This window comes from Dipodomys merriami, unplaced genomic scaffold, assembly GCF_024711535.1.
Source record: "Dipodomys merriami isolate MVZ:Mamm:240054 unplaced genomic scaffold, mDipMer1.0.p SCAF_5, whole genome shotgun sequence".
NCBI lineage: Eukaryota > Metazoa > Chordata > Mammalia > Rodentia > Heteromyidae > Dipodomys > Dipodomys merriami.
The window spans coordinates 75,395,494-75,409,073 of record NW_027206068.1 but is presented as its reverse complement, the minus strand read 5'-3'; the positions used below and the strand labels follow the sequence as shown (position 1 = coordinate 75,409,073).

The 13,580-nt window shown below is 58.6% G+C and overlaps 1 protein-coding gene across 2 annotated transcripts; it reads left to right on the top strand.

The window, feature by feature from the left end:
• The first annotated feature begins 429 nt into the window (after positions 1–429).
• On the top strand, positions 430–10,533 carry Asb10 (ankyrin repeat and SOCS box containing 10). Of its 2 annotated transcripts, none has more exons than XM_069997100.1 (6): positions 430–919; positions 1,645–1,912; positions 5,515–6,034; positions 9,660–9,773; positions 9,977–10,162; positions 10,270–10,533. In XM_069997100.1, exons 1-5 carry the CDS (start codon positions 640–642, stop codon positions 10,160–10,162), a joined length of 1,368 nt encoding a protein of 455 aa, XP_069853201.1. In that variant the 5' UTR covers positions 430–639; the 3' UTR covers positions 10,270–10,533. The 2 variants fall into 2 exon arrangements, with proteins under 2 accessions (XP_069853201.1, XP_069853200.1); XM_069997099.1 differs by lacking the exon at positions 430–919 and adding an exon at positions 926–1,511.
• Positions 10,534–13,580: the final 3,047 nt, after the last annotated feature.

Below are 13,580 nucleotides of genomic sequence, written 5' to 3'. Positions count from 1 at the left end.
GAACCCTGCTCCCTTGGGCAGACATCTGTTTTCCAGAAAACCCCTAAGGACTGCTTGCAATGGGTGCCGGGCCCCGGCTCACTGCCTGGTTCTCAGTACTGAGTCAGCGAAGGTGCGGGACTCAAGGACAGACTTTTTTTTTTGCCAGTCCTGGGGCTTGAACTCAGGGCCTGGGCACTGTCCCTGAACCTCTCTGTGCTCAAGGCTATCACTCTACCACCTGAGCCACAGCGCCACTTCCAGCTTTTTCTGTTGATGTGGTGCTAAGGAATTGAACCCGGGGCTTCATGCATGTGAGGCCAGCACTCTACCACTGAGTCACCTTCCCAGCCCTCCTGTGTGTCCTTGGGAAAATCACATCCCTTCTCTGGGTTATGATGGCCTGTGTCAGACCTGAGGACCAGAGACAGTGTCCACTTGGGCATCACCTGGCCTGGAGGTGAAGCATGGGGTTACGTGGCTCTCCGTGCTTCTACCTGGCCTCCTGCTGGCCTGGGAGTTTCATATGGGAACTGACTGCTGCCAGGAGTTATTTAAAGCTTCCCCTGCCCCTCCCAGACTGACCTCTCCTGGCCAGCTCTGCCTGCCCAGTCCACCTGCAGCCTTGCTGGCTGCGTTGGCTGTCTCCCAGAAGCCGCCATGCCTAAGGGAAGGAATGTAGAGAAGGCCGTGGCCCATGGGGGCCACCCTCTGGGGTGCCTTCCTTCAGTCTCTGCCTGCCACATCTGGGAGGTCCGGTCCTGCCCAGCCCAGGCAGCCTGTCGGTCTCCGCCGCTGCCATGCCACGACATGGCGCTGCAGAATGCCCTCTACACGGGGGACCTGGCCAGGCTGCAGGAGCTCTTCCCGCCCCACAGCACAGCTGACCTGTTGCTGGAGAGCCGTACAGCAGAGCCTCGCTGGAGCAGCCACCAGAGGGGTGAGGGGCAGCATGTGTGTGTGTGGGGGGGGGAAATTGAGGCAGAGGTGACTGTCCCCGGCTGAGTTCCCAAGGCTTGAAAAAAGAAGCCCCTGGCTGATGCTTCCCACACCCTGAACACTTGGACAGCGTTCATCTTGGCCTAGGGAAGAAGTCATGTGGAGCCCAGAATAGCTTCTGCCGGGCCGCGTGGTGGCCAGCTCAGGGACGCCAGGCCCTCGGAGTCCCTTCTCCTGCCCCCTCTCTGCCTGTGGCCTCCGCGCCCTCCCCCCTCCACCCGTGCTCATGAGCGGGTACCCAGAAGAGTGTGGGGGGCAGGGGGAGCCCCATGGCAACAGACACAGCCTCTGTGCCAGGCTGGTGGAGTCCAGCGGAGGGTCTGAGGAGCCCCCCGGGTCGGGCCCGGGCCCCATCGCTGTGCGCACAGCCGCAGGCCCCGCCCTCGCGCTCTGGCAGGCGGTGCTGGCAGGGGACGTGGGCTCTGTCGCCCGCATCCTCGCCGACTCCAGTGCTGGCCTGGCTCCCGACTCTGTGTTTGACACCAGCGATCCAGAGCGATGGAGGGACTTCCGATTCAACATCCGAGCTCTGAGTATGGGCCCCGGGTGCAGGGGGTGGGAGAGGGGCGGCTGCAGACTCAGCTCTGAGTCCTTGTCCTCCCTCCCGCCCTTGTGCAGCTGCAGGCCATCCCTTGAAATCTGAGGCCCTGTCCCTCTTCCCCCCAGGGCTCTGGTCTCTGACCTATGAGGAGGAACTGACCACCCCGCTTCATGTGGCGGCCAGCCGAGGCTACACCGACGTCCTGCGACTGCTGCTCAGACGGAGGGCCAGACCGGACAGCGCCCCCGGGGGCCGCACGGCCCTGCACGAGGCCTGTGCTGCGGGCCACCCGGCCTGTGTCCATGTGCTGCTGGTGGCCGGAGCAGACCCCAATGCGCCAGACCAGGAAGGAAAACGCCCCTTGCATCTCTGCCGAGGGGCCGGCACCCTTGAGTAAGTGACCTCGGACTCTAAGGACAGCCTGGGGGCTCAGGGAGGATGTGGGCAGGTTGGGACACAGTTATTCCCCAAATGATTCCCCAACCATTGATCCGTGTGAACTCTGCAATGGCCTGGATTTAGGATGGTAGAGGGCTGTGCCAGGGGCCTAGCTTCTTTTCTTTTTCTTTTCTTTTCTTTTCTTTTTTTTTTTTGCGGTCGTGGGGCATGAACTCTGGGCCTGGGCGCTGTCCCTCAACTCTTCAGCTCAAGGCCAGCGATTTACCACTTGAGCCACAGCACCATTTCCAGCCTTTTCTGTGTATATGGTACTGAGGAATCGAACCCAGGGCCTCAGGCATGCAAGGCAAGCACTCTATCGCTGAGCCACCTTCCCAGCCAAGGGGCCCAGCTTTGTAGCCTGCCCTGGGAAAATTGTACCAACCCTTTGGAGAAGCCATATTACAGTGAATATTGGTTTGGTGGTGTTTTGGGGAGTGCTGGGATTTGAACCCGGGGCCTTACACTTGTTAGACAGTTTGCTCTACCACTAAGCCATGCCTAATCCATATTTTTCCCCTTTTTGCTTTTACTTTTCAAATAAGGTCATACTTTTTGCCTGCACTGGCCTAGACCTTGATCCTCCTTCATTTGCTAGGCAGGTGCTCTACCAGCTAAGCCATGCCCCCTTTCCCCTTCCCTGTTACCTTTCCTTCCCTTCCCTTCCCTTCTCTTTCCTTTCCTTTCTTTTTGCTTTTCCTTTCCCTTTCCTTTCCTTTTGCCTTGCCTTGCCTTTCCTTTTTCTTTTCTTTCCTTTCCTTTTCTTCCTTTGTCCAGAGGCTTGAACAAAAGACCTGGGTGCTCTTCCTGAGAGAGTGGTAGATTAGCATTCTTCCACTTGAGCCAGAGGCCCATTTTTTGTGTGTGGAGGAAGTAGTTTACTGAGATAAGAGTCTCACAGACTTTCCTGCCTTCACTGGCTTCAAACTACGGGCCTTAGATCTCAATCTCCTGAGTAGCTGCGATTCTAGGCGGGAAAGCACCTGGCTCCATCAGATCTCTTTGTTTTTGTTTTTAAGCCAGCTCTGACAAGTTTTATTGAAGAAAAATTATGCACTGTTTACTTTTCTCCAGTTTGTTCTGGCATGTTTCTAGTGACATCGGAATCCCCTGGCTCGGTGACAGCCAGTGTGCACGCTGCAGCTACTCCCACGTGCTGTGCCCAGTTCAGTGTTGCTGCCGCTGGCATGATGGACCCCCGTTTTGGCCAGCATAGTACAGTATTCCATTTCAGATTTCCTCAAGGCTGGGCAGTTGTTGGCGAGGCTGACCAATTGCCCTTCGCCCTGCATCTTCGGAGTGCTTGAACCCCAGCATGTACTTTTCACTTTTTTGGGGGGGCGGGGGTCTGGTTGTGAGGCCTGAACTCTGGGCCTGGGCGCTGTCCCTCAGCTCTTCAGCTCAAGGCTAGCGCTCTACCACTTGAGCCACAGCGCCACTTCTGGCTTTTTTCTTTTTGCTTATGTGGTGCTGAGGAATCAAACGCAGGGCCTCAGGCATGCAAGGCAAGCGCTCTACCACTGAGCCACCTTCCCAGCCCTACTTTTCACTTTTCATAACAAGTTGGAGCCTAGAGTTGATCCACTCCAGAGGCTTTTCTCTTTTTTTGTCTTATTGGTGGCCACCAACTTCCTGCCCACTAGCGAGAAAGGCCATCAGATTCCTTAAGCCCTCGCACCTGTAACCCTAGCTACTCCGAAGGCTGGGATGTGAAGATCATGGATGGAAAAGCCATGAGACGCCTATCTCCATGTAATCAGCAAACAGTGGAAGTGGAGGTGTGGCTTAAGGTGGAGCACTAACTTTAAGTGATAAAGCTCCTGAGTGGGAGCTGGAGGCCCTAACTTCAACCCCAGTACATGCACAAAAAAAATAAAAGTCATCAGCAAGGAAGCTGAGCAAGCGGGAGGCCCTGGGTTCAAACTCCAATACCACCGAAACAATGATAAGGAAATAATTTCCTTTTTTGAGCACCAGTGTGCACGTAGTTTTTGCAGATGTCCACTGAGACTGGCCGGGCTGTGGCACTCATCCACGTGGCCAGAGGCCACCATCTTGGACAGTACCATGGCTCCACATAAGACCACATCTTTAGCTTGGGCCATTGCTCAGCCCAGGCCTTTCTTGAGTAAAGATATGTGTATTTAAACATCTTGTAGAACATTCCAAACATACAAAACGGTAGCTTGGATTATAAAATGAGCCCTTTGACTCATCCAAACCTCCCACCTCACTCCCCAAAGGCAGTCCTGTTGAGTTCAAATGATGATTGCTCAGATGTGATCTCATACGTGCTCACAACCACCATCAGGCCCAGCTATTTTTTGTTATTGTTGTTGTTGTCAGTTGTGGGGCTTGAACTCAGGGCTTAGGCATTGTCCCTGAGTTCTTCAGCCAAAGGCAAGCTCTCTACCACTTGACACACACAGCGCCACTTCCGGTTTTCTGGTGGTTTATTGGAGATAAGAGTCTCTTGGACGTTCCTGCCCAGGCTGGCTTTGAACCTCGATCCTCAGATCTCACCTCCTGAGTGGCTGAGATGACAGGTGTGAGCCACCGGCGCCCAGCCCAGCTTTTATTAATTACTCTCATTCGACATATAAAGAACCCGGCTCACAGAGGAGCCTCAAATTTTGGCAGATTCCTAACTCCTGTCTGTCCCCAGGGCCATCCTGGAGCCAGTCTATGGGTTAATTTTGGTTTTGTCCTTCCTTGTCCTATGGTCCCATCTGCATTTGTGCCTGCTGGTCAGTTCCCCACAAAACTCGGCACACCAAACTTTCAAACTACCCAGCTGCCCCTGACCCCAAATGCCAGCTCCATATGCCCTTTGAGCCTGGGGGCTGTGTGATGTGAGCGTTCTCAGCCACGCTGCAGCAGTAGGGGAAGATGGTCCATGTGACTTTAACCCTATGGGAAGTCAGTGGATGGTCCCTGCAGGAAGTGTGAGTGTGTACATGTGTGCACGCGCATGCGCTGGTAGTGGGACTTGAATTAAGGGCCTCATCTTCTTGTTTAGCTTTTTCACTCAAATCAGTTGTTCTACCATTTGAGCCAGAACTGCACTTTTGGCTTTTTGCTGGTAATTGGAGATAAGAGTCTCTTGGACTAGTTTTCCTGAGCTGGCTTCCTACCTCAGTCCTCAGATCTCAGCCTCCTGCGTAGCTAGGATTATAGGTGTGAGCCACTGGCACCTAGCTAGTAGGTGGGTATTACAAAGGCCACGGGGCAGGGGGGGGGAGGGGGGCGGGGAGGGGAGGGGGACAACATGGTAGCAGATACCTATAGTCCCAACACTCTGGAGATTGAGGCAAGAGGATCCCTTGAGTCTTCTAAGAGTTCAAGACCAGTCTAGGCAACACAGTAATATCCTATCTCTAAAAAAAGAAAAGAGGAAAAAGGACCATCGATCTTGCAGAATGTGGCTTAGAGGGCAGGGGCTGGCAGGAAAGGTAGGCGAGGGCTGCAAAGCAGAGGCCACCCAGAGCCCCCTGCCACGCTTGCCGTGCCCAGGAGTGCCAGGGTTCATGCCCGCTCTCCTTCCGCCACCTGTCTAGGTGCGTGGAGCTGCTCTTGAAGTTTGGGGCGCGAGTGGATGGGCAGACTGAGGATGAAAAAGAGACAGCCCTGCACGTGGCCGCACGGCTTGGCCATGTGGAAATGGCGGCCCTGCTTCTGAGACGGGGGGCGTGTCCCGATGCCCGCAATGCCGAGGGCTGGACGCCGCTGCTGGCTGCCTGCGACGCCCGCGGCCAGTCCCCCGCCGAGGCCGAGGCCGGCGGCGCCCGCTGCTTCCAGCTGTGCAGCTTGCTGCTCTCCGCTGGCGCCGACGCAGACGCCGCCGACCAGGACAAGCTGAGGCCCCTGCACCTGGCCTGCCGCCGGGGCCATTCGGCCGTTGTGGAGTTGCTTCTGTCCCACGGTGTCAGTGCCAACGCCATGGACTATGGAGGACACACCGCCCTGCACTGTGCCCTGCAGGGCCCAGCGGCCGCCCTGGCCCAGAGCCCTGAGCACATGGTGCGAGCTCTGCTCAACCATGGCGCCGTCAGGGTGTGGCCCGGGGCCCTCCCCAAGGTACGGGCACTGGGGGGGGGGGGCACGCGGGCAGGGCCGCTAGGGTGAGGGGATAGGCCTCGGCCGGTGCTTGGGCTCTCTCAGCAACACAGTCCTGGGACACGTGGATACATAGACTAGTTCTTCTTGTCTTTCTGTAGTCAGTGAGCAAAAGCCAGATAGAGGTAAAGAATGGGACACGGTGGCCCACACCTGTCATCCTGGCTACTCTGGAGGCTGACCTCTGAGGACTGGAGTTAGAAGCCAGCTTGGGCAAGAAAGTCCAGGAGACTCTTATCTCCAATTAATTACCATTTGATTGTGGTTGTGGCTCAAGTGTTAGATTGCTAGCTAGCCTTGAGCAAAAAAGCTCAAGGGAAGCACCCAGGCCCTGAGTTCAAGCCCCAGGAACTGGCACAAGGAAAAAGAAGAAAAAGCATTTGAGAAGCCAGCACCTGTAGCTCATGCCTGTAATCCTAGCTGCTCAGGGGGCTAAGATCTGAGGATCGCGGTTCAAAACCAGCCCGGGCAGGAAAGTCTGTGAGACTCCTACCTCCAATAAACCACTCAGAAAACCAGAAATGGCGCTATGGCTCAAGTGGTAGAGCACTCGCCTTGAGCCGAAGAGCTGAGGGACAGCGCTCAGGCCCAGAGTCCAAGCCCCATGACTGACCCCCCCCCCAAAAAAAAGCATTTGAGGAGCTGTCTAGCAGCGGGGTCAGCTGAGCGGGGGCCACGGGGGGACAGGAGCAAGGCTCCCCAGGGACAGAATGTGAGCCTGCTCTCCCATGCTCAGGGGTCTCCTTAAGTGGTGGTGGGAGAGCAGCCCCGCTTTCTGAGCGCTGGCGGGTGCTTCCCCTCACAGCCGCGGGCCCTGCCTGGCCTGGGAAAACACCTTCCATGGGTATTTTTCAGATTCGATCTAAAATTTCCCTAAAGCAAGTTCAACATGAGGAGCTGGGCTAGGGTGCTCTGTGGCATGGGTGGGGCATCATGGAGGCCTCTGGGTGGTGGGGGATGCGGGGAAGAGGGGAGGGGAAGGGGGGGGTCTCTTCTCAGAGGGGAGGGATCAGCACGGCTTGGCCTTCTGGGAGTGTGCAGGTGGGGACAGGTCCCCTCTGGCCCAGCCTTGCCCCTCCAGGGCCCACCCCGCTGTCTTTGTCCTCCCCTTTGCCCACAAACCTAGAAGCATCTGTCTAGATTCCTAAGCAAGACCAAATAATTAAACAGCCCGAGAGTTCGGCAGATTGGTCTCCCCTTTGGGAAAATACAAGAAAATCAACAATTAACACTAATTAATCTCCTATTAACACCAGATAATTAGGAGACGAGCAATTCCCTGTAATCTGACGGCAGCTCTGACAGCTAATGATTTCCCCACCAGGCGGGGCCGAGGAGGACTTGGCACAGCAAATGACACCGGCCCTCCAGCCCCGCCCCACCTCGCCCGCTGTCCGCCCCGCCCCTCCGCCTGCCGAGCAGAGGGGCCCAGTTGTCCCCACTCCACAATCTGCAGCCCCTCCCGTCCGGGCTGGCGTCCTTGCTGTCCCTGCAGGGAGGGCTCTGAGCCCCGTCTGTGGGACAGTCAGTTCTGCCAGGCACCAGGAGCCACCAGACTGCATCTGGCACTCAAGAGACCTGGAGAGCCACAATTGGCTCACACCTGGAGGCTGAGATCTGAGGATCAAAGTTCAAAGCCAGCCCAGGCAGGAAAGTCTATGAGACTTATCTCCAATTAACCAGCAAAAAGCTAGAAATGGAGCTATGGCTCAATTGGTAGAGCACCAGCCTTGAGCCAAATAACTGAGGGACGGTGGACCAGATTCTCAGTTCAAGCCCCCGTACTAGCAAGGGGGGGAGGGGGAGAGAGAGCACGCAAGAGCTGGATTGAGGTCTGGCTTTGACACTTACTCATGTGACTATAAACAAGTCACTGGAACGCTTTGTACCCCATGTTCCCCACAGCTAGGGGCCCCTGCATGTCCCTTCCTCCTCTGGCTTCCTCTGAGGGGTGTGGTCGTGTAGGGAGAGGGGCAGAGTGCAGGTACACCTGGTAACTCCCAGCAGGCGGCACGGAGCCTGTCTCCTCACCAGAGAACTAACAGCTTCCTGACTCTAGTGCTAGCGTGAGAAATGGAGGCGACACGTGCGGCGTATAATTACACCCTGTCCAGGGTGTAACCTACGCACTGCTCTAAACCTGTTGCAAGTATTCAGAAGCAGTGTGCACAGGTGTTTGCTAAGCTGTTAAGCATCCTCTCCGTCTAAGAACTCATTAGACATGAAAGAGGGCAAAGTGGAGTGGAAGAGCTCCAGTGTGGGCTGCTGTAGCTCCAGGGCAGGATGGAGTAGCCAGGAGGGCTTCCTGGAGGAGGTGAGACAGGATCAGCCGTTCTTTGGTAGAGGACAGAGGAAGCAGCAGGCAGCATGCTGGGTAAACCCGTATTCTTTCTGAGCTCTGGGGGGAGTGAGGCAGAGGCCTGCTCCAGGCAGTAAGCACTGCTAAGAGGCAGGGTGCGGAGAAGAGGGACCACACATGGAAAAATGCTTGTTCCTGGCCCCAAACAAGGGCTGGCCTTCCACCTGTTCACACTACCCACTGGCATGCCCACGGAGGGAGAGATTTTCAAGCTTCTAATGTGTGCAATGGTGGGGGGGGGATACGTGTTGGGGGTGTTACTGTGGAGCCCAGACTTAGCTGCTGTGAGACCCGTACAAATGCTTGTCAAGATCCAATAAGAGATGGGGTAGAGCCTGGCACCAGTGGCTCTGTTTCTCTTACTTGCAAATTGGAGACACTAACAGTTCATACTGCCTAGAAATGCGGATTAAGAGTTCATGCATGCCAGGCGCCCCAGGGCTGTAATCCTAACTACTCAGGACACTGAGATCTGAGGATGTGGTTCGAAGCTAGCGCAGGCAGAAAAGTCCCCATGAGACTCTTATCTCCAATAAATCACTCAAAAACTAAAAGTGTTGCTGTGGCTCAAGTGGTAGAACACTAGCCCTGAGCAAAGAGGCTCAAGGACAGCATCTGGGCCCTGAGTTCAAGCCCCCAACCAACTCACACACAGACACACACAAAGAACTCACGCATGAAAAATGCTAAGTATCTGCCCTGAGCTGTAGAAACGTTAGCTGTGTGTGAGTTTCCTGCGGTGGGTGTTATAAGGAACTACAAGCTGAAAGGTGTAAACCCACAGCAACAGATTCCCTCCCACTTCTGGGGGCTATACTTCTAAAGGACACTGTTGGCAAGGTTGGTGTCTTTCGGGAACGGGGAGAGAGGTGCTGTGCCGGACACTTCCAGCTTCTAGTGCCTACCTGGCCTGCTTTGGCTTGTGGCACATCACTCCAGTGCTGTCCCTGAACCTTCTCTGTGTGTATCTGTGCCTGTTTTTCTAAAGAACATCTGTCCGGATGGATTAGGACTTGATGACTCACTTTGACTGCAGAGACCCAGTGGTCAGACGAGCATAAGTATAGTAGTGAAGGCAGGATCTCTTCCCCACCGCGCCTGTCCTGTGGGTTGGTGGGTACCAGGCATGAGGACTTCAGTGTATTGGGCAGGGAAACACAATTGAGCCCCCCCCCGGGCTGCCGGGCACCCAGCCCCTCTCCTCCTGGCTGTCGGTGCCTCCTCCAGGTGCTGGAGCGCTGGTGCTCTTCCCCACGGACCATCGAGGTGCTGATGAATACCTACAGCTCGGTGCAGCTGCCCCGGGAGGCGCTGGGGCTGATTCCTCCTGAAACGCTGCAGGTCAGAACCAGCTCTGCCCTTGGAGACCTGCACCCCTTCCTGGGCAGCCCGCCCCCTCCTCCGCAGAAATCCCCCCAGAGGCTTGCTCACACCCCAGAACTCCTGCATGTTCCTGGGCAGCTCCCAGTGCCCTCCAGCCTGCCCGGGTGCAGGGGCACCGCTGGGCCCAGGCTGCCCTCACCTGGAGCCCTTCTGCCCCCCAGGAGCACCGGCGTTTCTACTCCTCCCTCTTTGCCTTGGCCAGGCAGCCGCGCTCCCTGCAGCACCTGAGCCGCTGCGCGCTGCGCTCGCACCTGGAGGGCTGCCTGCCTCACGCCCTGCCTCACCTTCCCCTGCCGCCCCGCCTGCTCCGCTACCTGCAGCTGGAGTTTGAGGACGTACTCTACTAGGTGAGCCCTGGGTGTGAGGGGGGGTCGGGTGGGAGGCAGGAGGGCTGGGGGACGGCCCTGAGCTACACTTCTGCCCCCCAAGCCAAAGGCCTCTGGTTCCCTTCCAGGGATGCGATGTTGCCTGCAAGCAGACACCCCGGCCTGCAGGGGGCGCTGCAGAGGTCCTGCCAGCCGGAGGTCCAGCGGGAGGGCAGCGGTGGATGCTGTCTTGAGAGGGGGACACATCAGCAGCCAGAGGGTGTGTTTTGTGTGTGTGTGTGTGTGTGTGAGAGAGAGAGAGAGAGAGAGAGACAGACAGACAGACAGACAGACAGACAGACAGACAGACAGAGTCCCCTCTCTGGAGCCCCCGGTGTGAATTAAAGCTCTCGAGGCTGTGTGGCTTGGTGCTGTCTCCAGTCGCCTTCCCCAGGCCGATGCTCTGTCCTGGCAGGGGAGTCAGGACAGGCTCACATCCAGCTGAGATCACTGTCGGGAGAGGCCCGGGGGGTGGGGGGGGCCAACCGGGCAGAGGTAGACGGAGCCACTGTGCAGAGGCCCTGCAGCGGGGGAGGAGGTCGAAGAGGCCCGGGCGGAGCTGCCTGGGGTCTCACCGGGGCGCGGGGCGGGGCGGGGCGCAGAGGGGCGGGGCTCGGGGCGGGGCCGGGCGCAGAGGGGCGGGGCTCGGGGCGGGGCCGGGCGCAGATGGGCGGGGCGCGGGGCGGGGCCGGGCGGGGCGCGGCCGGGCTTGGTCGGCCCGGAAGCCGGGGCTCGCACCTGTGGAAGCGAATCCTTTGCTGAGAAGAAGGTCCAGGCTGAGGAGCAGAACCGGTTCTGTCTGTCCGGAAGGCCCCCGGCCCAGGGTGCACACTGGGCCCGGCCACTTGTTTTTGCTCCGCCTGGGGCTTGAACTCTGAGCCTGGCGCTGTCCCTGGGCTGCTTCCCTCAAGGCTAGTGCTCTGCTACTTGAGCCACAGCTCCACTTCTGGCTCTTTCTGTGATTAGTTGGGGAAGATTCTCATGGACGTTCCTGCCCGGGCTGGCTTCCCGCCCTCAGCCCTCCGCCTCCCGAGTCGCTGGGGTCACAGGCGTGGCCTCCGCGCCTCCCCGCGCCCCTTCTCCGCTCCTCCAACCCGGGCTTGTGGTTGTAAGGTGTCAGGAACGGTTACAGGACTCGGGCTCTCGCTCTGAACCCCGCCGTTACCGGGTCACGAAACCTGAGTCTCCTCGCCGGATTCAAGTTTGCACGTCTACGAAAGGAGAGAAAAGTACTCTGGGGGCAGCCGCACCGCACCACGGGGATTGAAGCTGCTGCCCGGAGCGCCGGGCGCGGGGCGCAGGCGCTGGTCCCCAACCACAGGGCGGTCAATCAAATGCACGCTGACCCCTGCCATCCAAGAACGGTTCCCAGCCAGCTGCTGGGAAGGAGGCTGTGGGGGCGGGGCCTGAGCGGGCGGGCGGGGCCGGAGCAGGAGGGGCGGGGCCGGAGTCGGGCTGGGGCGGGGCCTTGAGGGAGCTGGGCCTGAGCGGGCGGAGCCGGAGCAGGAGGGGCGGGGCCTTGAGGGGGCGGGGCCGGAGCGGGAGGGGCGGGGCCTTGAGGGGCGGGGCGGGACCTGGAGGGGGCGGTCCCGGCGGGCGGGGTCTGAGGGGCGGGGCATTAGCGGGGCGGGGCCAGGTCTGAGACTGGATAAAGAATTGCTGGAAGTGTCTGCGCACCAAGCTGGGTCACTGGGCAGGAGTAAGCGAGTCTCCACCGACCTGCCTGCCTGGGCTTCAGGAGAGGGGAGCACAGTTCGCAGGCCGGCAGGAAGCCCCTAGGCAGACACTGGGGTCCACAGTTTGTTGGAATCGCTAGCTGTGAAAACTCCAGCCCCTGCAGGCTGCACTTCCCGGGCTAAGGTCAGGTCAGAAAGTGGTTTCCCGGCTGGGAATGTGGCTTAGTGGTTAAGTGCTTGTCTAGCATGCATAAAGCCCTGGGTTCGATTCTCAGTGCCACATACACAGAAAAGCCCGAGCTGGTGCTGTGGCTCAAGTGGTAGAGGCTAGCCTTGAGCAAAAAGAGTCCCAGGGAGCATCAGGCCTGAGTTCAAACCCCGGAGTGGTTTCTCCAGGTTGCGGGGAGTCACTCAGGGACAGGGCCTGCTCGGGCCTCTTTGAGATCCCAGGATAGGGTTAGGAGTCCTGGAGAATGTCCCGGTGTTTCGGTTATGGTGCCTCCAGGGTTGGAGCCACACCCCCACCAAGCACAGGGCTGGAGGGGACCCCACGCCTTGCCCTCCACTCCTCCTAGCGCTTGGCGGGAGCAAGTACCGCAGGGTGCTAAGTGCTGATCACATAGTATGAATGCAAGAGAGTGAGGTGATGTGGGAAACCTCTGGGAGGTGACACTGACATCTGAGTGACAGGCAGGCTGCCTTGTGCAGACAGTGGGGGAAGGGCAGGAGAGCCACGCTGCTGCTGTGGGTCTTAAAAGCTGCCTTGGGCTGCTGCGAGTGGCCATAAAGAAGAGAGGCCATGGAGAATCGGGGGGGGGGGGGCTGCCGCCGCAGTCTAGGCAAGAGACGGCGCAGCTGGGGACTGGCACGGAAAAGAGGCCGAGCTCCGAGGCCAGGTGGATGAAGAAGTCTGCAGGGATGGCTGCATGCGGAAGATGGCTGCAGACACTGGCTCTGACACTGGCTCTAGGGGGACTCGAGAATCCCAGGTGTACACTTTGAGGGAAGTTCTAATGGACCCCACCTACTCTGTTCATTAGGTGCTTTGGAGCCCCAAGTTGAGCCATGTTCCCGTCCTGCGTGGATTTTCAATGTAGTCTAAAAGACAAGCGTGAGCTGCTTCGACTACAAGGAGAAATAACAGAGCCAGGGCTGAGGGCAGGAAGGGGAAGGGGAGGCAGGTGAGGAATGAGGCAGAGATCTGGGGAGGCCTCACGGAGAAGGCTGGGAGAGGAGGCGCTTCCCCCATAGCTGGGGAGTGTGTGGGGGGGTGCCCTTGGGCGGAGGGAGGGAGGGCAGGGCTGGGCTGAGGGCCCAGGAGGGCCATGCCTAGCTTCACGTGCTGCCCCCTAGAGAGGGGACAGTGGAGAGTCGTGTCTGGGGTGAGACAGCCAGACACTTGCAAGCCAGCCTCCTGGCTGAGGGTCCCGCGGGCCCGGAACCTCTCCCCGGTAATTGCTTTCCGTAATGTGTTTGCTCCAAACCAATTTCACGCCTCCGTGAGGACTCCGCCCTGCCCTACCACCCAGCTCCCCTCCGGAGAGCGCGCGGCCCACGGCGCGCCCTGAACACGACGGATGCGCCAGGTTCGAGCACCGGGCACGGCAGATAGGCACCACGCCGACCCACACGCGGACGAGGCCTCCGCACACGCGCACAGCCCCGCGCCCCACCAGTGCACTCGGCACAGCACCTCCATGCTCCGACCGATCGGAGTCTTGGCC